The sequence below is a fragment of the Brachyistius frenatus genome, unplaced genomic scaffold (assembly GCF_029030835.1).
Source record: "Brachyistius frenatus isolate BFR_SWC_R1_liver_20210118 unplaced genomic scaffold, ASM2903083v1 Contig_28, whole genome shotgun sequence".
Lineage (NCBI taxonomy): Eukaryota > Metazoa > Chordata > Actinopteri > Embiotocidae > Brachyistius > Brachyistius frenatus.
This window is the reverse complement of record NW_027210627.1, coordinates 2,286,285-2,309,387: the sequence shown is the minus strand read 5'-3', so window position 1 is coordinate 2,309,387 and position 23,103 is coordinate 2,286,285. Positions and strand designations below refer to the sequence as shown.

Here is a 23,103-nt window from a genome sequence, read left to right as displayed (position 1 = left end):
ATGTCTGTCTAGGTTTTTTTTTCTTTTTTTTTTTCTTTGGGACGCTGAGAGCGAACCTAAAACCGGAGTCAAATTCCTTGTATGTGTCAACATACATGGCCAATAAAGCGATTCTGATCCTGATTCTGATATGACCTCAATTTAGCTGATTAATAGATACAAAAGCAAATCTAAAAACCTTTACCGGAGTCATTCTGTGTTGCCGGCACTCATACTGTCTTATCACAACTCTTAACAGAGTTTTCAACCACTTTTCATAGCTGTGCATGACCTCTGGTTTTGCTACATGTTGCCCGTGTTGATTTTACATCAGGTGTACCACCGGATGACTGAACATAACACTTGTTCGCTTCAAGCCGACCTAATAAAACTAAAGATAGTTTTACTGTCCTGCACATTTAAAGTGCTCCAGAAGGTTCTGTGAATATGTGCTCTTCTGAGTTGCATGACCTACATGTTGATAGAGTAGGACCATTAACACCCTCTCTTACTTTCAGGATGCAGCACCGTCGGAGCCAAAGCATTTACTGTATTTATTACTATGTGCTGCATGTGCGGCGCCAAGTCATGCTACACACTTTAGCACGCCACCTGGATAATTCAGTGTCAGGCTGAAGGGTTTATGTTTTTGTTTTTGAGTGTGTTTCAAATGCAAAGATGTCCTTTTAGTTGTTTAGCTAAAACAACCAAAACACTATTTCATTTCAATATCCCCTCCCCCCCTCCCTGCTACTTGAGAATTAATTATTTCACTTAGTGGACCTGTGATATTACCTTACAGCGGAGCTGGCCAAATTAGGACCTGCACGTTATATTTGGCAAGCTATGACATTTAACAAGGTCGTGATTATTCTCCCAAATATAAACATATGGCGTTTTTTTTTTTTTTATCAGCTATGCTGTTCTTTTCTCTCTCTGCTTCCCCCTCACCCAACTGGTCGAGTCAGATGACCGCCCACCTCCGAGCCTGCTTCGGTTGAAGGTTTCTTCTTGTTAAAAAGGAGGTTTTTTTTTTCTTCCCGTTGCTGAAGGTTTTTCTTCCTTTTAAAGCTGCCCCAGCTGCTGCTGACATGGGACTCATTTAAGTTTTGGGTTTCTCTCTATAATGTTGTAAAGTTCTGTTGTAAGGAGTTTACTATGTTAAGTGCACTGATTTTTTTTTGATTTTATACACTTTATTAATCCCGAGGGGAAATTTCTTCACTACAGCAGGGGGGCTCTCAGGGGGGAGATGCTGCAGCAGGCTGCCACGACCGCGGCGCCAGGTAACCTGACCTGAAGTGCATGTTTTTGGATGATGGGAGGAAGCCGGAGAACCCGGAGAGAACCCACGCAAGCACAGGGAGAACATGCAAACTCCGCACAGAAAGGCCCAGGACCGGATTCGAACCCAGAACCTTTTTGCTGTGAGGCGACAGTGCTAACCACTGCACCATAACCTGTGCTGTGATTTGACGCTATATAAATGAAATTGAATTGAATTTTTGTTTTTGAGAATGATTATTGTGATTTAATATGATTACTATTAAGCAGATTAAAAAGTAGTGTTTTGATTACTCTGAAGTTTTGTTTTAGAAATACAGTGTTAATTTTATGTAAAGTATTTCATATTTTAATGAAATGCAACATCAAATTGCATGAATATTTATGTTTGGCCCCCGGCCCTCCACCCACATTCATTTATGGCCCCTTCATAGGAAAGAATTTGGCCACCTCGGCCTTAACAGTTGAAAAGGGCAAACTCAAGACTTTATTATTACCTCCATCTAGTGGCGATATTTGAAACTGCATCACTTAGTTGCAAATTGAATGTTACAGTAGCAAGTAAATTCACTTTTACTGTTGATTGCAGTGAGCAGCATGACATTTCCAACCAATTCGAGTTAATATTAGATTCTCCTATCCAATAAAAGGATTTCTTTATCAATTTAATGAACTAAATAGATTATTTTGAAGTGTTTGTGAATGACTCGCTGCGGTCATTGTGAACTGTCATACTTCAAGCGTGCCCTGATTATGCAGCCTTCAATTAATCTGGCAAGTAAATTAAATTATATCCACATTGACTTCATATAAAGTCATGTAAAGTAAAGCTTCTCGGGTAATAGCGAGACAAAATGCCCTAAGACAGCTTGTTATTCTACTTACTCACTACCCGAAGCTGGGCTCTGCTCTTTGCCTTCCCAGAGGTGAACTCCACCACCCCACTCATGTCTGTGGAGGTTTGCCTGAGGGTCAGCCGGTGGACTGTGCCCATCTTCTCCACGCTGACCCGGGAGCTCGGCTGCACGGGGTCTCCGTTCAGACTCCACACGGGGGATTTGAGGACCGGGACCGAGACCTCGCATTCAAAGCAGGCGTCGTCGGGGGCCGTGACCTCCACATCTTTCAGCTCTCTGACCAGCGACAAAGACTGGGCTGGGAGAGTGCACAGGAGAGAGGGAGAGCTGTTAGCTGATTTAGAAAAAACAAAACAAATAAGGTGACACATATCTTGACGCGTCATTGGAGGAAACACTCGTGTTAACATCCTGCATCATTGAGTTTCTTCCTAAAAGTTATGACTGTGTGATAGTGAGGCAGCGCGCATAATACTGAGGAAACTAAATGAAATTCAAATGTTGTTATTTATCATTTACATTTCTAAGTTTCTTTCATGAATAAGGCCTGTTGATATTTGTATGCTTTATTAGTAGTTTATGTTGCTCAGAAATATATATATTTTTTTTTTTTTGGCATGTAAGAAGGTGTGTTTTTTAACAATAATACATTTTATGTTATGTTTTAGGTTTCGTCAGACCAGCCATTAAAGTCCATTGCAACTGATATAAACTCAGAATAACCACTTCAGACATGAGAGGGACTACCTACGAACAGTCATTTCTCATCCTTTGTCACGGTTTAGTTTTTTTTCTGCCTCAGTTACTTAGCTTGTCACCTGCAATCACTCCCTCCACCCACCAGAGGTCTCCAGTGTCCTGCCGCTCACCCAGTCTGCCTCACCTGCAGCCACTCTACATACTTCATGTAGTACACTTAACAAATAGTACTCTTCCATGGTCAGGACACATCACCCGCCAAAATAATGCAGCTTTAATTATTTTTATTCAGAAATCAACGTGTTTTCATGCCCTCTGTTTAACACACTCAATAAACACACGCATTCTTCTGTCCAGCAGCAGTCATGAATAAGAAATACTTTTGTGACGTGTTCAGGAACATCTGCAGCTTCCTCAGAGCCTTAATTTGAAAATTATTTACTCCGGTGGCCTCGCCCCTTCCTCTATGTAGCCAAGATGGCTACCGTTTACGGTGGAAAGTGTCCAGCGTTTCAAACTTCTTTTTTGGGGGGTAGTTTTAAGTGCATCATCCAGGTACTTGTAGTTCACCGCACGTTTTTGTACTTGACAATGTGAACGCACTTCTGCACTCAAAATAGTGAGTGTTAGTGCACAAGTACGCCATTTGGATCACAACACTAGTCTGCCACTAGTCATCAGTTTCGCTTGGAGCTTCAGCCTTAGTTTTAGTCTTAGTTAGTTTAGAGTTCTGTTTACTTTGTTATTGTCCTTTCAGTTTCAGACCCTGCGTGCTCTTTGGACCCCGCTTTCCCCACTGTGTTGTGATCACCTTTGTAATTCCAACTATTCTCGGTAAGTATGCTTCACAATGTGCCTCAGTGATGTGTGTTTGGATCCGTTTTCCTTGTGAAACCATGACATGCTAGTTCTTTAATTACAGAAAAATATAACTTTAAAAAAAAAAAAAATCCAGGCTGTTGAAAAGGGCCACTTTGAATTTAAATAAGGTAAGTGTAAAAGAGAACAGGCACTCGATAAATTATAATCAAAAGCTGGATTATTATCACCCTCCTCCAAACTAAGAAATTACACGCGTTAACTTAGTTTGCCAGTGAGTGGGCCTCTAACGATTATTATATAATCGGCTGATCGAGATTATCTGAGCTGATCGAAATCATATTGCATGATTGTTAGAAGAGTTTCGCTTCATCTGAGTAAAAACAGCTGGATGAAACAGAAACAGAAAAGTCAGATTTGCATCACTCTTATGGGTCTTATGGGAAGTATGCTTCCTTCTGATTTAATGACACCTAAGTGGAGAATTTGGTGCCACCATGATACTTTGTTTGTTTTCATTATGGGTACCTGGAATTGCTTTTATATATTTCAGTAAAAGTTTAGTACTGAAGTTATGTCATATCTGCCCCGTGAAATTAAAGACAAACATGTAATGTATATTTTCCCAAGCCCCAGGAAATGGCTACTCTTCTTGATAAGATGTCTGTATATTATCAAACTATCGGCTCTGTACAATAACAGTGTCCTAAAATGACCATTAAATTGCTAGTTGTCATTATTTGCATGACAATTAATTGTCAACTAAAATTTTGTGATTAGACAGCCCGACCAGGAGGAGCCACTCTGAGGGTATGTATGTGCAGTATGTAGCCCCCTCTGTTGCACTGCAGTAACACCTCTTTTAAACAATCACCGGGGTCGGACTAGGGATGTTGGACCGGTGTTCAACCCTTCTTTGGTCAAACCAAGTCAGTCAACAAGGGTTCATCCCTGGTCATTGACAATAGAGACAGGACCTGAGTCATAACCCGGTGAGAGATGCATAACAATGAAGTCTGCGTGTGGAAACTGGTGGGGGCTGACAACCTAGGTGGTGCCATTCGTATTGAAGTCGACCCTTGTCCCACCGTGGGCCAGGAAGCCGAGACGGATGACAACGGTTTGAATCTTTCGGATACAAATTCAGTGTGCCCGTGAGCATTATACATTACAGTCTGAATAGGACTACCATTTCCATACGACAGGAGCAGCAGTGCAGGATATGCACGGCCACCCCATAACGCTATTCCACTGACAAACAGGACTTTAATTTGACTTGTTAAACAGACACTCGGTCAGTTTACAGTCTTCTGCACTGATGGTGAGCGTGCTTAAACAAATGACCAAAGTTTGCTCATAATCTACGCAGTGCTTTAATCATGAAGTCGCTTACCCTCCACTGTCAGTTTTGCAGAGCATGTATGCTCTCCAACCTGCACACTATACGTGCCCTCGTCATCTAGCGCCACCTGCTGGATGATCAGTTTGCGATAGCAGCCCTCGCTGGAGATCTCAAAGCGTTCGGAGGGCAGGACGACGTTGATGCCTTTGTACCAGCGGATGCTGCATCTGGGGTTGGACACTGTGCAGTCCAGGATCACGCGGCTCTTCTCGAGGGCGGTTTTATCCTGCAGAGGCTTGACAATGTTGACCGGAAGCTCTGCAAAGGAAGATATGAAGTTTAAATTGAGGACACATGACAGGAGGAATCAAAACACGTGGACTTTATAAACTTACAAAGACTTACAAAATGACTGAGCAAACTGTGTGGATGAAGTAAGTTTTACAAATCGACAAACATTTTACCCCATTTGACGAGAAAATTTATACTGCAGTTTTTAAGTGCTGATACCAACCAAAGTATTATTCATGTACCGAAATGCATACATACGCAGATGTAGTTTTTGTTTTTTAATACCTTCCACCTCCAGGTAAGCGACAGATTCAGCATGTCTGGCAACAAACTTGATCTCTCCAGAGTCCTCTGCTCGCACGTTGCACATGAGAAGAAAATGTTTTGTCCCTGAAATATGAGAAAAAATTTGAAAAATGTATTATTAATAGACCGTTGACATTTTTTAACAAGCCGGATAACGATTAACTCGGTTTTACTGGCTAAAATATGCATTTACAGACACATTTGTTTCTCATTGACATGAATATTTGTTTTACGTCTCATCTTTGTAAGTTCTCTTATTTGGTCACACGTTGAGTATCGGAGCATAAACTTAATCAAAAGTCATCGATTTTCAAGCTGACCCTCCTGACGGATCTTGATGGTGCTCGTTGGCTGTATCCGCTCCCCGTTTTTGTACCATTCCCCGAGCACATCCTCCACAGAGATCTCGCAAACAAAAACGGCATTCTGGTCTTCCTGGATGTGCAGGTCCTTGAGGCCCTGCAGAATCAGCAGCTCACGCTCTGCCAACAGAATTAGCATGAGAAAAATATTCACATTGAGATTAGGTTATGAAGCTTGTCTTTTTTTTTTTGTTTTTTTTTGTCAGAACAAAAAGTCTATATCATCCTATTGCTCTTCTCCCTAGTGTATTTAACTTTATACGCAGGCAGATGGCAGTGTTGTGGTGTATTTGCAAGGCCCAGGCCAGCATCCTGTTAACTCTACAGTATAACTAAGGGAGCTAAAAATAAGGACCACATTTACAGTTTTTCATACCATAATAACATTATCCCAGTCATATGAATATCATAGTAAATATTAACCACTTCTAGTGTCAGAGGAGGAGTTTTCAGACCCTTTACATCAGTACGTGCTGGTGGTGCGGAGTATAAAGTACCATCAAATCGGAATAAGTAAAGAGGTACCTCAAAATTGTACTTTGGTAAATTAAGTCAGTTGCTTTCCACCACTGACTAGTCGTACTAATTGCAGTACTTGGTAAACTAAAAGGTCTAGTGGACTTTCTCTATAAATCTTTTACAATTTTTTAAAATAATTTTCTGAACTGTATATTTTTAAACTCGAGTTAAAAAAAAAAAAAATCATTCATATCATGTATTTTCTCAGTCTCTTAAAGATATTGAAAAAAATACCAGAGGAACCTTGCAGTGTTTTCTGTAACTCTTGATTAGATCTCTGCTCAAGTTGAAGAAGTTGACTGGTGCAAGATAGTTTTTTTTTTTGTATTCTCTTCTCTTTTTTTTTTTTTTAATTTCTAATGATTGCGTGAGATCAATTTGATTGTTGGCTAAATGTCAACACTCACTAACAAAAGCTAAATAAAGTCCAGAACAGAAACCCCCCCCCCCCAGAAAAAAAAACTGCTTTTGTCTGTAAGTTGCAGACACAAACTTTACCGTAGACCTCCACGGTGCAGGATGTGGCAACATCTCCGGCATCGCAGGTGTAGATGGCAGAATCACCGACGAGACATTTCATGATCTGAAGAAACCGTTTCCTTCCCATTGCATAGATGCGCAAGTCTTTGCTCGGCTTCACCTCAACCCCGTCCTGAAAAGGATAGAACAAAAACACCGTTTATTTCACAAGTGACACATTGTCGAGCAATTTATGATTCTTTATTGTTCCAGCCCTCGAAAGAAGATAAGTGAGCTTGAGGTTAAGATTTCGTCCAAAATTCCCAGTTTTGACGAATTGCTGTCGTAACCACATTTGTTCACAGTATTTTTGTTGTTGTTTGGAAAAAAATGTTTTACTTGTAATATTAAAACATGAATTGTTATTATAGATTGTTTTGGTTGTGGCATTTTGTCAATATCACAAATGTTGTTGGCTATGAAGAAAACAACAACAACAACAACAACAACACTGGCCTTCATCCACTTGACGTCGACGTTGTGTCTTGACAGCTCACACTCAATAGAGATCACTGCGCCTTCAGGGAATTTCTGGTCCTCCAGTTTTCTGAAAACGGTGACTGGAGGTTCTGGTAGAGAAAAAGTTTACTTGGTTAAACAACCAAAAACTCGATTTAAATTTCCCCCCAAAATGCATTGCTGCTCAAAATTAAATATGGAAAACTTATATGGACTAATTTATCGTGTTGACGTTTTTATCCAATTGCCATCCACAGCATTTCATCCCCAGCTCAAAGGGATGATGCATACTGAGTGACGAGGCATATGGAGCGGATTATTTTACAGCATGAGGTTGAACTGGCACCTGACAGAAAAGACTGAACAGAGCTACCGCTTTGCATTGGGTCATGCTCGGCTATTTTGTGTTTGAAACGTGAGCTTGGATAAAGGCAACGGTAGCAGAGCCGTCACTCCATTCTATTATCATGCCTCCACCGGTTGGCGTTCGGCCTACTCTGAGTGGTTCACTGTAGCTACCAGCCTGAGCCCACAACAGAAGCAGTACAGTACAATTTTGTCTTTGGTTGCAATCAGCTGTGAACTAAAATATGCAAACAATGAATTATTTAGAAGTATGAGGTTCTAAAAATTGGCATTTGAAAAAAGCACGTTGTCTCAAAAGTCCCTTTATTTACTCTTTTTCTAAATTGCCTACCCTTCACAACAAGCCTGGCAGTTGTCTTCAGATTCTCTACGGAGAACACGAAGGTGCCGGTGTCTTCTACCGACAGGTTACAGATGGTGAGGCTGTGGACTTGTCCTTTGGCGCTCATACGGAAGTGATTTGTCGGCTTAAGCTGGATCCCGTTTCTGATCCAGGTGCCGGGGACGTTGGGATGGGAGAGCTCCACCTCAAAGGAAGCCATTTCTCTCTCTGTGGTTTTAATGTCCATCAGCTCCCTCTTGATCGTGACTTTTCGAGCTGTGGGGTCAACAGGGTTAGGAGGACTTAGGTTTGAAAGACTGGACCCATGAACATTGATTCCAGTTTAACACTGAGCAGACATGGTGTCTTTTTTCTGTTACGGAGTAGGGTCAGTCTGTTCTTTACACAGCAGTTAAACAATACAAGCTGGCACACATCGACAAGCTCATATTTTAGCCATTTGAGCACTGGGCTTTACAAAAAAGCCGGCTTTGAAATTGCCAACATTTTTCACTTATTTGAACACAGACAAGCATTCCCTGTGGAAAAAAGGGGTGTTTATTTTGGAGACCTGATGACAACAACCTTAGTTTTGAAGGCCAGGGTGTAAATTTAGATGCAATGAGAGGAGATCCAAATTCATAGGAGGTGCCAACAGCAGCCCCGAAGTCCTGACTTTCCCCTTCCCACCCACACTAGTGTTGAAAGAACAGCCTTTAATTCACCCACTGGCCTTTGGATCATAGGACTAAGAAAGACAAGAAGCATGCACAAAGAAAAACAAGCATAAGTACGTCTTAATTACTACAAGATGTCGCTTTTATAGGGTGTTAGTTTGGAGAAATTTAAGCGGAGCTGAGTTTTGTTTGTTTACAACATAACATTTTAGACTTTGAACGACAGCGTCGCTGCTTGTTGTTAGTCAAGCGTTACCCTTAAAACAGAAGCCTGATTTGTTGATAGTGATTCCCACCCATATGAAATGGTCAGGGCCGTATTGATCCAGTGTCAATACAGAAACCCTGGTTTTGAACGTCAGCTCGGTCTGTTAGGATATCACCTGTTGGTTGCCATCATACAAGTGCCACCCTGGTCCCCAGTCACTCAAATTACTCTTACTCAGTTAATTGAGCTTTGCCTTCACAAGAGGCAGTGACGGTGGGTGCGTGAGAGACGGGAGTCGTCGGCAACAGCGGTAAACAAACAACAACAGGGCATAGTGAGAACACGTGTGCACTCACGTTCCACCGTGAGCTGGGCTTGCGTGCGGTCATGGAGCGTTTCGCAGCTGTAGGTGCCCCGGTCGGACGTGGCCAGTTTGTGGAGGGTGAGGCTGTGTTTTCTTCCCTTGTGTTTCAGGGTGTACTTGGCCCCCGGGTGGATCAGCACCCCTTGCCTCATCCACTGCACCTCTCCCGAGTCCACGCTCACTTCCACCTCTAGAGTGGCCTCACTGTACTCTTCAGCTACAACTGGTGTCATTTTCTTGGTGAACAGCACCTGTTGCTCTTAAAGTGAATGTTAGGAATTACTAGAGAGCAGCATCTATCATGTCAATGATTTTTTTTTTTTTTTTTTTTTTTTTTGCATGAACTTTAATACGATTACACCATATGTACGTGGTCTATGTTAATTCTACCATGAAGCCACACCCGGAGCGAATTTTTGATACAGACCAAAGAAAGCCAGCGAAGTTACATGGCAAGCTCAAGCACAGAGAACAGGCAAAAAGCTCTGAGAAGCCTGGCCCTCTGCAGCGTAACATACGCCAAAACCACTGAGCCACTTGTCTCTGTCAGTAACCAGAGGAATCTTAACAGGAGAACCTGCTAAGCGCTAGCCGTCAAAGGCGCCTCCTCAATAGTTTAAAGTCCTTTTGAAAGGGTCATCGTTTATCATGTATGTGCTATTAATGATAAACTGGGATTTAAACATAGTACTGTTGACAATAAGTGAGTTGACTTAAGTGATGACTACCAGAGAGATTATTGAACAGTAAGTGATTGATATACACTGGAACTTCTGGGATTCATCTAGTCAAATTTCTATAAGTATAGTGTTTATGGAAGGGACAACAACTCACCTTGAACCTGAAGTTCTGCCTCTGATACCAACCCCTCTGCATCAGCTGTCACTCTGCTGCTATCTGAAACCATGCAGTTGTTGATGCAGAGCATGTGGCATAGTCCGTTGCTGGAAATGACAGCGCGCTCATTCAGAGCCGCTTGCTTGTTGTTTAAGCGCCACACCAACTGAGTGTCCTCTGGTGCGACGACACACTTAAATACTGCATCTTCTCCCTCACAGACGGTGATATTACGAAGCTCTGCTATGAACTCGACAAGACGGGGAGCTGAAAACCATTCAGCCGAATTAGATTCATTGAGCTCTAAAAGTCGACATGCCACATTGGCTGGTAAACCATGTAGATCATTTCTCTCGCCAACCCATCTTGAAGTTGTAAAATTCGATTTGACTTACTTTCTACGGTGACAGTAGCTGATGTTCTATCATCTGTGGATTCACAGGAATATTCTGCAGCATCTTCTTCCTCTATTTGGTGGATGGTAAAGCTTCGCTCTCTACCATGGGCCCGTATTGTGTGCCGACGGCTTGGAGCAATCTCCTGGCCGTCTTTTAGCCATTGAACATCTCCTTTGGTTTTGTTGATCTCACATTGTAATGAAAGGCTGCTGCCCTTCAGAGCCACGACATTCTCCAGCCGGCTGTCAAATTTCACCTTCATTTCTGCAAGAAAGAAATACAATTTGAGAGCTTTAGCTTGGTGACTGTTAAAATCAAAGACGTGTTTACTTGGATATAGAGGTCACATTTTGATAAGGAGTACTGCCAAATTCTTACCTTTGACTAAAAGACTGAAATACATCTCATCTGTGTTTACGTCACAGACATATTCTCCAGAATCTGACAGCTGCAGAGGATTAATGGTGAGCTTGTGGGTATTACCCTCACTGGAGATGTGAATGTTGTCCTCGTTCAATAGTTGGCCATCTTTCAGCCACCGGACGTTAGCTCTTTCACGGCTCACAATGGCACACAGTGTGACGCTCTCATTGTCATAGGCTGTGATATTATTACTTTCTTTTTTGTTCACAAACTTGGCCGGAGGCTCTGTAGAAAAAGAGATTCAACAAAAAAGTTGCTCGTAAAATCCATGTACCTGCATAAAACATTAGGTTAATTAAGGAAATTTCAGAAGGGAAATTCTGGGACATTTGTCCGAACCATTTAATCTTACCTTGGACCTCCACAATTGTTACCAATTTGTCATCAGCGGCATCACAGATATATTCTCCAGAGTCTGAGGGCTGAAGTCCAGCCAGAACAAGCTTCCTTGAAACGTCATTGCTGTCAATTTTTATGCGAGTATCTGGTTTCAGAATCTCGCCATTCCACAGCCACTGAACAGTGGCGTTCGGCCGAGACACTTCACACTCCAAAATAAGGTCATCGCCTGATACCATTATGTGATGCTCTGGATTGCCTGAGTTTCCAATGATCTGCACAGGAGGCTCTGAACATAAAGGACATAGTGCCATTTATCCTTCATGTAAGATGAATAACACTTACTAATGATTAATTATTGATATGATTACCTTTGACGGTGATATAGAAGACCATCTTATCGTCCACTGCATCACAGGTGTATTCCCCCGAATCTTCGAGCCCAGCATTTAGGACAACCAGTGATCGGAAAACGCCTTGTTCCTCGCTGCAGTACCGCTCGGTGTCATCAATCAGATTGTTGTCTTTGTACCAACTGACTGAGGCATTGGCTCTTGAGAGTTCACAAACTAGAATAATATCATCTGATACTAAGAACTGTTTTTCCGTTTTTGCGTCGGTTTTTCCAAGAATTTTTACAGGAAGCTCTGAAAAGGAAGGAGGAAATTCTAATAGAACAGATATAAATATATTTACGATCATGTGTAGTCCCCCAAAGTTTCGGAAGATCTTGTGACTTGTTTTGGACTTTGGGGCACCATGGCAAACCATTTGAAAATCGATATCAGATTTTGCAACCCACCTTGCACTTTAACATTAAAATCCATCACGTCGTCCTTTGCATCACAGACGTATTGCCCAGAATTGTCCATGGTTAGAGAGTGAATGGTTAATTGACGCATGACACCATCCTCCAGGATTGTGACGTGTCTGGAGTCTTCTACTTCTTCCCCATTCTTCTTCCAGGTGACTTCGGCATTTGATCTTGAAACCTCACACTCTAGAACCAGAGTCTCCCCAACCACTTTCTCCACTTTACTTGCCATCTTCCGTGGACGTATGAAGCGAACGGGAGGCTCTGAAAGAAATTTTTTAATTAGAAATGGACACAGCGACACATTTAGAGGTCCTACTTGTTCTATTCTTTCGTTTTATTACCTGCTATGTTTACAAAGAAGGTCACGGACGCATCTGCTGTGTCACAGACATATTCTGCTGAATCTTTCACGGTAGTTTCGGGTATAATAAGTCTTCTGTAGACACCATCCACTTCCAGAATGAGGTTGTCATTCTCCTCCACCTCGAGTCCGTCTCGATACCAGCGCACCACTGCATTGGGCCGTGAGATCTCGCAGCTCAGTACCATCCTCTCGGAGGTCTGCTGACACAGTTCCATTTGAGACTGGCTCGGAGACACAATTTGCACCGGAGGTTCTGAAAATGGACATCATGACCCAGATCAGTGAAATGTTCACAATAATGTTGGTGTCAAGCATAGTTGTCCAAGTCATTTGCACATTTTCATTAAAAATAGTGCATACTACTCTAAATGGTATACCTTTCTAGATAAATCAAACTGCTGACTTTGGCGATGTTGTAGGTTTCCGTATGCTTTAAATGAAACACTTGTTAGATTGTCAAACAGTAACAAAGAGGACCAGCAACACATATCTTCCTCATCTAATAGCTTTCCTGTGTTGGAATTCAAGGGCTGTAATTGACAATATTTGTAACTTTTCGAAGCAATTCAACAAGCCCGCCTACTTCATGTAGCAATTCACCCAACAGTGTGTAGGCAAGATGGTGGCAGTATTTGAACATAATTTGAAGTTTTGACTCTTTAACATTGTTTTCTTGTGTTTCTGTCAATTGTTTTTGCCTTACCTTGGAAGGAGGCCATTCAGAAAAGGTATAAACACTTTCGCCTTCAGACATTTTCAGATAGCACTTGGCACTGACTTGTTCATTTGAAGCATACCCCAATGCATACTGATACCTTAAATACCACAATGTAAACATGGAGCTTTTTGCTGTCAGAATACTGAGATATGCACACAATATGTGTAGTATCGTTGATTTTACCTGTAATAATAAGGTGAAAGAATATTGAATCGTCAGCCGTATCACAGACGTATTCTCCAGAATCTTCGACTCCACCAGAAAGAATCTTCAGGCGTCGGTACGGGCCTTCAATCTTGAGCTTTATGTTCTCACTCTCTTGGAGCTTTTGGCCATCTTTGTACCAGCTGACAACACCATTGGGACGGGACAGTTCACAGCTCAGGATAATTTCCTCAGGGACGTGACGGTCAAGGTGGACATCCTCTTTTGGATGGATTATCATCACAGGAGGCTCTATGGGCAAAGAGGAAATGAAATTGAAACATCATGTGTACATTCTACATCACATTTAACAGGTAAAATACATTTTAAGTGAATATTTGTGCTATATTTTAAGATGGGTTTAGTAGAATATTTTATTACCTCGTATGTTAACTTTGAAGATTAAAATGTTGTCTCCCGCACGGCATGTGTACGTTCCTCTGTCGGACAGTTGGGCTGAATGTATGGTCACATTTCTCTTGGTGCCCTCGGCTTGTATTGTAACATTATTGCTTGGTTGCATTTCAGTTCCATCTTTGTACCACTGGACAACACCTTCAGCCCTTGATACTTCGCATGACAGAACAAGCTGTTCTTGTTCCACAACACTCTGGAAAAGGTCGTTCTCTGGGATATCAGCAAATGTTACCGGTGGCGCTGCAGAAAACAGTACACAAAACGTATAAGTAAGTTGTTGCCTGAAAGTCGAACTCGATAATATTTATGCTTAAGCATGCAGTTGCTGTAACTTAAGGTTTTCACAGCTTAAACATGCTGATCTCAAGCCTTGCTATCTAGACAACAACTTCTCACAGACATCATAATCATCAATGGGTGTTAATCCACTTTTGAAGCAAAGTGAAGTGAGTTAATTGAAGCAGTGCACTGATGTAATGCAATTACCACTGGTGTGCTGAAAAAATAGTAGACTCATTAAAAATACATGCTATTTTCCTGAAACATGAAGCATGTATATGAAAAGCAATTAAAAGTCCAATGAAATCATGACATAAAAAAAAAAAAAAAAAATCAGCCAAGATGAATATGATGATGATCAAGTTTGGCTTTCTTAAATATTAGAAATCATGAAGGTGTACAAAACTGAATAGTGAAAACGTCTTGCCAAGAAAAAGCTTAGCGTATCACCTTTCACCTCCACACAGCAATTGTTGAAATCTGAATCATCATCAGTTTTACAATTGTACACCCCAGAGCATGAAGATGTGGCCGACTTCATAGCCAGTGTCCTCTTATCGCTCTCTGAATCGATGTTTATTCTCGATTCTGGTGAGAGTTTTACTCCGTCCTCATACCAGCAGGTCTGGATTGTAGGATCTGAGACCTCACACTGCGGTTTGATCGGGCTGCCTGCTTCAACAGACCCCCTCCTCTCAGCTTCTGGAACAGCTGAGAATCAAACCCATGCTATAGGAATTTAAATTCATTGAACAATAACCAGATAATAATCAGATTTGCTGCGCTAGGGTAAACATGTCAGAATGGATATTTGGGTCTCGATTGAAAAGATGAGGTGAACATTGTTTGATTTAACAAAGTTTGTGACTATGCAGACTACAGAGTTATTTTAACATTGCACTACTAAGCAGTACGTATATGTATAACACTAAAATAGTGTCACCTTACAAAGTTCATGGCAAACAGGTTAGTACATACAGTGGTGCTTTAAAGTTTGTGAACCTTTTAGAATTTTCTGTATTTCTGCATAAATATTACCTATAACCTATCATCAGATTTTCACAAAACTCATAAATGTAGAGAAAGAGAATCCAATTAAGCAGAGATATATCATAATTAGGTGTTTATTTATTGAGTAAAATGTTCCAGGAATACCCCCTGTGAAGCATTTAACTGCAATTAAAAGTTTCTGGTTTCTTGTCAAATCCCTGCTCTTTAAATAATACACTTCAGGCAAATTTTACCTTCAAATAACTATTAATTGTAGAGTTTCACATACACTCATGGATATGAAACCTTGGATAATTTTCCTCAATAAATAAACTCTTTAGTTTAATTGGGTTCTCTTTGTCTACTTTAAAGACTTTTGTGAAAATCTGATGAGGTTTCACATTTAAGCAGAAAGACAAAAGATTTGAACTGGTTCACAAACTTCCAAGCACTGCCATAGTTGCCTGTTAACACCAGCAGACAGAAAAAAATGTGTTTGTGTGTGTTTGTGTCTCTTCAATAGACTTAAGTCCAATATTCACGCTCCTTTTATTTCTGTTTTGCTCTGCCAAATCCTGATGGAAATCTAGCTCTCTACAGAAGCTGCTAAATGCTTCACTGTTCACCAGCTGGCTGCCTATCTATTGTTTGGTTCTGGGCACAGTAAGTGTGCACACTGCATCTGGAAAAAAGATTGATGAAACATTAAAATTTCAGGATCAAAAACCAAAATCACAAGCTGAAAAAAAAAACCAAAAGTACTGTAGAGCTGAGGCGAGTTTGTTGATAAATATCACTTTTCAAATTCAACATATTGATTATCCATTTGAACACCTGCCTGGCTTCCAAAAAAACAAATTGTCAAACACTTGTTTGAGCTGCTATTACTTAAATAAATGATCAATACTATTGAATTATGAATCACTTCTCCATGATAAAATGTAGGTAGAAGTTGTAGAAACATTATATTTTAAGGTAAAAAGTCCACCAAAATCACAGAAGTACATAGTTAAGCATTAGTTCACATTATCTTAGAATATCATATCACAAAGTGAATTGTTGTAGCCTAAGTTGGTCTAGTGGCCAAGCATTAATTAAATGTTAGTAATTTTGACAAAGCTCAAAATACTTAGATCACCTGCAACATCCACCTTGAATTCTATAAGGTCATCTGCGGCCTCACAGCTGTACAGCCCAGAGTGTCTGAGTTCTACTGATTGAATAACCAGCGCTCTCAGTTTCTCTTTTGTTTGGATTTCATATTCACTCTTTGTAGGCAGCTGTTCTCCATCTTTGTGCCAATAGACTTGGGCATTTGGCACTGAGACTTCACACTGCAGCTTAATTGGGCAGCCTGCTTCAACAAATTTGTTTCTTGCGACCACTGGAAGCGCTGAAAACCTCACTGGAGTAGCTGGGAGAGTATTATAAGATTAGCAGCGCACTGCTGTTAAGCTGACAGAACAACATTTGACAAGTACAGTTCAAAACAAACTTTTTGATTTGGTTATTTTAGCAAATGTTTGTCTCACACCTGGAAGCTCATTATTTAAAAGTTAATGCAAGACAATCACCTTCAACGTCCACATGGAATGTCACAACATCATCAATGAGGCTACAGCTGTAGAGGCCAGAGTCAGAGACCTTGGCCGAGTGAATCATTAGTTTTCTGAGGTTTCCATCTCTTTTCATATCAAGGCCCGTTTTGCTAAAAACCTCCACTTCGTCTTTGAACCAGGAAACCTGGGCAACATGGTCTGAGACCTCACACTGGAGGATAATTGGACCACCAATTGCAACCATCTTGTATTTTTCTGACAATGGGATCGGCATGATCTGTGGCGATCGGCCTGAGAGAGGAGGGTAACAAGGGTTTTGGAAAAGAGATGAATTCACCAACAGTGGACAAAACACACTATCCACCCAGTCATAATCATTCACAAAGTAAGTCTCTACCACTCACACCACAGAATAAGATGGATACGGTATGTACCATAAGAAGGCAACAAGGATAGAAAATCACCTTTCACGTCCACTTTAAAGGTGACGGTGTCGTTGGATGTTGAGCATTCGTAGGTACCAGCATGTATGTTTTCAGCTGAAGGGACAGATAGCATCTTCTTCAGACCATCTGACTGTATTTCCACATTGTTTTGTGGCAGGAGTTTCGTTCCATCCTTATACCAGTCGATATGAGCGGAAGGATCGTGAGAAAGTTCACAGCTGAGGACAATGGGAGCACCTTCTTGGACGGACTTGTTCCTGTCATTCTCTTCCAGCTCTGAGAACTTCGCAGGTAGAGCTATAGGTTTCGGATATTGCAAAAAGAGTGTCTTAATAAACTTCATAAATGTAATTAAATATCCAGCCGACCGGATATTCAGTTACAAAGAATTTTAAAATAGGAACTTAAATTAAACCAAAGCAGCTTGTGACAAAACAACATAAACAACAACTGACAAGACAATAAGTAAAGCAAAAAAATGCCTAGAAGAGAAACATAGCAGAGAAATCATGGTGTGAAATTTCAATGTTCACAGTTATCCAGTTATTGCACACCAACGAAAGGCACCGGTAGGACACAAGCAAAAACGTGTTTGCTTATCGTACAGGAGTTATAGTTAGTTAGTGCCATTAATGAGAACGAAAACACAAAACACAACTTATGTCACTGGATATGCATAATCAGAAGCTGCATTGTAAAGCTGCATGTTTAACAAGATGTCTAGAGAGAAAACAACCTTTATTATTAAATTTCACTTTTGTGAGTAGGTGTGATCGGGAGTAGGTTTTGGGCATGGAGCAGGGGGAATCGATACATTTCATGAGCAAGTATTTCCAGTTTTCATTTTCCAGTTACGTCATTTGATCAGTATCAGCACCTGTGTTACACGTGTATTTGTGACCCCTGGCATGTATGCATTGGAAATGTCAACATGGACCTGAAACGTGAGCAAATTTTGTGTCCAATTTTTGAGGAACAGAAGGATTTCGCAGGGAGCCAAACCCGGGGGGTAAGCGTGGTGGGGAGAGAAACTTCGAGACACTGTAAAAGGGAGCTTTGTCATGTTGGAGAACCAAAGAGCCATTGCACCACAGTTCCTGTCGTTTGCACTGAATGTTTTCCTTCAGATGTCTCAGAACATTAGAGAACTTAGTTCGGACAATCTGACCATGGGACACAAATTTACGGTGCACAACCCCACAAATAAAACTCATCTAGTTGGGCTTTTGACCTGACGCACCTTCTTCAGCCTTGGGACAGTGACGTTTTGCCCCTCTTGAAACACAAATGCCACTCAAAACATCTCAATCAGCGCATTGTTTCTTTGCCGTAGGCTTTCTGAAGCATTTCAAGTGTCTCCATTACTGATTTCCAGAGTTTGACACAAAATTGTACGTGCGCCCTCTGCTCAAGTTTCAGATTCATCATGAATCAATGTTCACGTAGCAGAGGTCCAAAAATCTTTTAACTTTTAGGTGCTGATGTTGATCAAGTGATATAACTTGTAATACTTACGAACAAAAGTTATTGCTTCCCCCTGCTCCATACACGATACTGTGCTGCTCTCCATTAGTGGGCAACAGGAACAGTCTCCAGACTTGGTGATCAAACTTTGTATTAGGGAAGCAGAAGAATTAAGCATTTTCTGTAAGGTGATCAGACAAACATAACTTAATCACCTGCTGTTACAGTAGTTAGTCGCAGTGCAAGACAGTGTAAGCGCTGTTTTTGAACGTCACCTTTTACTTCCACAGCGAACTGGATGTCATCATCCTTTGACTCACAACGGTATACGCCAGTGTGAGTCCGCTCGGCTGAAGGCACAACTAGACTCCTCAAATTTCCCTCTGACTGGATGTCTACCCCAATTTGAGATAGGAGCTTTGTTCCGTCCTTGTACCAACTGACTTGTCCAGTGGGGTCTGACAGCTCACATTGTAGAGCAATGGGACAGCCTGTTATGACCGTCATTTTCTGGTCAGCCTCAGATACGGTTGAAAATGTCAGAGGTGGAGCTACAGGATTGAATGTAAAATAGAATTGGTCAATGAAACAAGTATGGCTATAACCTAAATAAAGCAAACCACAATCTTGAAACTAAAGCCTTCATCTTCATTATCAACCATTACAAATTATTTCTAAAAATTGATGTAGTAACAAACAGTGAAAAGCTGTAAAGTCAAAGGTACAACAAATTAACTACAAACTACAAACTGCAGGTTAACAATGACACAGTCAGCTTTTGATTGGGAAATTAAACAATGTACTTGCAAATGAAGAATCAAACCCAAAAATAATTTAATTTAGGTCCAATGAATATTTAGTCAGATTAATAATATAATAAATTCATTCTTCTTTAGTGTAATTGGCTATGTTTTTTGTTTTTTTAAATTATTTTTTTTAGCATTATTTTAACTATATACATTTTTTGTCATTGCTAACAGTGTGCCGGAAGCAGGATTCAGCCTTTACAAATTCCTGCCATTCCAGTTGGACGCTGGAACGTTGGAGTCATTCCAATGGCTGGTCATTTCACTTGGTCAAGCAAAAAGGGATTGGACTATCGCAGCTCTGGATTGCTGACAAAACAATTCTGGTTTATTTTGATGTGACTGAAAACCTCAGTGAAGTTAGCTATGTGCTTCCATAGTGTTTCTCAGTAGGGACTTAAGAAAAAGAAAAACTTCATTAAAAGTATATTATACCCTAAAGCAGAGGCTCTAAACTGGTGGGTTTAATTTTATATTAAAAGTCTTGACATACGTTTCTCATGATGCAGCGCGCAGGTAGTAGCTGTGTGCTTACGCTATCGTCTCAGTACTTAGCTCTCTTAAGGCTTCGTGTGTTACTGTATTATTTTTTAGTAAATGAACTATTGACTTAGGAAAAATGTGGGTTCTGAGGTTTGACCAGTTGAGAGCCACTGCCGGGATGGTATTTTTGGGTCTTGTTTGCTTAAATTTATGTGTCAATCATGTGCTATACACAGCAAGTCTCAAGCAACAGTTTTGTCTGGTTAGGCCCTATGGAACAATATATTTTGCCTGAGAAGATTTCTTTCATCTGTTCTGAAAAGTTAAATATATTCCTAGGATTTTCTGCCTTGGAAGTACAATTAGAGCACCTTAATATTCTAACCATAATAAAACTAGCATCTCAACCTTTTTAACATCCTTTTGCTTTAATATCAACATTAACAGCATCTTTAGTGTGTTTTGGAAACTGGGTAAAACAAACTTAAACATGTGAAGACGTGCTCCAAGAAAATGCTCTTAACCTCATTGATTCTTTGGTATAAGAAAAAGATGTCTGACTTCTTTGTCAGGTTTATCATCACTGCTAAATCTTAATGTATGTCAATCAATGTTAGTGTTACTTGCATCAATTTGTCAAATTTCTTTTAATTTCAATAGCGACAAGGAGAACAAATTGTGTTGGCTTTTAAAAAAAAAACAATGACAGTGTTTTAGCTTTTGTTGTGTCATGTTCTTTGAAAGGGGAAACTATAAAACCTATCTGCTTTAAGTTCATTTTATTCTTCCAAGATAATAACTTCATAAGAACTTACTTTTTATAAGCTATGCAAACACATTTGGATGCATTTAACCTTCACTAAAGGGTATTGGCAGAACAAAACAACTTTTGTCACCTTTAACGTCCACATGAAACTGCATTGCATCATCTGTTGTCTTGCAGCTGTAAATCCCTGAATGAGACGGCATCGCTGACTGGAAAGCCAGTGTTCTTATGGAACCTTCTGCCAGCATGTCTTGCCCAGATGCTTCCAGTAGTTTTATTCCATCCTTGTACCAAGTAACTTGAGCGTTAGGGTCTGATATCTCACATCGCAGCGCTACGGGTTCACCAACTTCAACAGACTTGTTCCTCTCAGCCTCACAATGTGTTGTGATTCTCACAGGCGGAGCTGGGGATGTTTGGAGTCATATCAAGAGAAAATTACATCAATATTACTGACTACATCAACGATGATGCTTTAAAAACAACAAAAGGGCAAAATCTCAACTCAACATTAGTCATGCCAATAAATCTTCAGAGTTAAAATAATTTGTCCTCGATTATTAGTACTATAACAAGAGGTATCTTTGGTTAGACTTGAGATAACTAAGCATTCAAGTTAGGATTTGAAGCTAATATATTTACTTTTTTCTTTGTAATATTCCTCCCAGACCACCCAAGTTTTACATCAACTACCGAAGTAGTTTTAGTAATGAACAAAATCATGTGAGTAAATGTAGAAATTGTCAAAATGTCATGGATTGCAAAAAAGCAATCGTTTCATTTTACACAATGTCAACATTTTGCCCGTCCATTTTTTTGTTTGTTTGTTTGATAATGCTAACCCTTTAAATCACCTTCAACAGACACCTTATTTACAGCGACACTGTCTCTCCAGTGATTGCCACGTGTCCTTGATAGATAGATCTCTTCTGATTGGACAGTAGATGTTTGCTTGATATAGTGAGGCTCTGTAAAGAGGGGGGATGATCTTTGCTCAGAGTTAACTGTGCTGTCTTGGTCTTCGTTGGTCTCCATGGTGGGATGACCCTCTGCTTGTACGGTTGCTTCCTGACTCGCCTCGTACAGGACATCTGAGTGGTTAGATCTTGTTTGTCCTGTGTGATTGGTGTCATCAAGTCTGACACATACAGACTTTCGCGAGTTGTAGTGTGCTGGTTGGAACGTTACTACCTCTTCAACGTTTGAGAAGTCCAACGATGGAAGGGTTGCTGTGTTAGCGAAGTCACTGACCTTTTGTGACTGGACAGTAGATGTCTGTAGGGGTCTGTTTAACTCCTCTGCTTGGTCAGCTGCAGTCCATAAAGAGTTACAGGGCCTCACTGAATAGACAGTTTCACTTTGTAAGCAATCAAGAAGCTTCTCTGAATGGACAGCTGGCATCTGTATGGGCCCCCCTGATTGGACAATTGCAGTCTGTAAGGATTTAAAAGGCTCCTCTGATTGGACAGTGGCCATGTGTGAAGATTTAAAGGACTCCTCTGACTTGACATTTGCAGCCTTTAAGGACTCAAAGGGCTCCTCTGACTGAGGAGTTGCAGTTTTTAAAGAGTTACAAAACCTGTCTGATTTGACTGTTGGGATCTTGAAGGTGTTAGTATGGTGCTCTGACATGGTAGTTGGAGTCTGTAGGGGGTTATCTGGCTCTGACTGGACAGCTGGCATCCATGCTGAGCCAGGAAGCTCCTCCGATTGGACAGTTCGAGTCTTGAGAGTAGATTCCTCTGATTCAACGGCTGCAGTTTGCAGAAAATTACAAAACTCCTCTGCATGGACAGGGACAGTCTGCAGGGAATTATCAAGCTCTTCAGATGGTCCTTCTGTATGCTGTATATAGTAAATGAATTCCTCACCTTGTGATTCTGTGGGCTGTTTAGTGTGATGGTGTGTGTCAGATTGCATTGTTGTTGCCTTTACAGAGTTATGGAACCCTGGAAGTTGGGCAGTTGGTATTTGTTGATGGTCGGAGACCTCCTTTGACTCTTCAGTGGCAATACAGTCAGTCACAAATTCATATGTTGACTGAGAAGTTGGCTTATGCCTGGAAAGGTCTTCGTTTGTCTGATTATCTCCTCCTCTGCCACCAAAGGTGCCAGAATTGCATTTTGAGGACATCTGGGTAACTTCAGCAGGAAAAGCCTCTTCAGTGGACTTGTTCTTCTCTCGGTCAGAAGAGAGCCGTGGCGATGTAACTATATGCATTGTGATGTACACAGAGAAAGGTTTTCAGTGGTTGATGGTCTCAATACTTCCTCTCATAACAGAATTTTACATCAGTGTGGGTTAGCATGGAGTTATGGGGAAATCCATTGCAAAGACAAACAAGAGGGTCGACCAGGTTTGGTCTGAGGGTGAGCTTCAATATGTTTCCCTTCAAACTGACCCCTAATATAGTCATACCA

The 23,103-nt window shown here is 40.9% G+C and overlaps 1 protein-coding gene across 12 annotated transcripts in view; it reads right to left on the bottom strand.

Moving 5' to 3' along the window:
* obsl1b (obscurin like cytoskeletal adaptor 1b) overlaps positions 1–23,103 on the bottom strand; it is a 36,166-nt gene that overhangs the window by 2,937 nt on the left and 10,126 nt on the right. For 4 of the 12 annotated variants that reach the window (XM_069698877.1, XM_069698882.1, XM_069698880.1 and 1 more), the window contains 24 exons: positions 21,538–22,893; positions 20,814–21,089; positions 18,904–19,179; positions 17,183–17,461; positions 16,734–17,009; positions 16,298–16,573; positions 14,620–14,880; positions 13,855–14,130; positions 13,453–13,725; positions 12,529–12,804; positions 12,173–12,448; positions 11,742–12,017; positions 11,384–11,659; positions 10,987–11,256; positions 10,606–10,872; positions 10,208–10,477; positions 9,366–9,632; positions 8,134–8,400; positions 7,434–7,546; positions 6,957–7,110; positions 5,898–6,059; positions 5,557–5,661; positions 5,032–5,298; positions 2,149–2,418 (listed from right to left, as the gene is read on the bottom strand). In XM_069698877.1, the coding sequence (XP_069554978.1) occupies positions 2,149–2,418; positions 5,032–5,298; positions 5,557–5,661; positions 5,898–6,059; positions 6,957–7,110; positions 7,434–7,546; positions 8,134–8,400; positions 9,366–9,632; positions 10,208–10,477; positions 10,606–10,872; positions 10,987–11,256; positions 11,384–11,659; positions 11,742–12,017; positions 12,173–12,448; positions 12,529–12,804; positions 13,453–13,725; positions 13,855–14,130; positions 14,620–14,880; positions 16,298–16,573; positions 16,734–17,009; positions 17,183–17,461; positions 18,904–19,179; positions 20,814–21,089; positions 21,538–22,893 (7,065 nt within the window). The remainder of the gene's footprint in view (positions 1–2,148; positions 2,419–5,031; positions 5,299–5,556; positions 5,662–5,897; positions 6,060–6,956; positions 7,111–7,433; positions 7,547–8,133; positions 8,401–9,365; positions 9,633–10,207; positions 10,478–10,605; positions 10,873–10,986; positions 11,257–11,383; positions 11,660–11,741; positions 12,018–12,172; positions 12,449–12,528; positions 12,805–13,452; positions 13,726–13,854; positions 14,131–14,619; positions 14,881–16,297; positions 16,574–16,733; positions 17,010–17,182; positions 17,462–18,903; positions 19,180–20,813; positions 21,090–21,537; positions 22,894–23,103) is intronic. The other 8 variants (XM_069698884.1, XM_069698885.1, XM_069698887.1 and 5 more) reach the window with 5 other exon arrangements.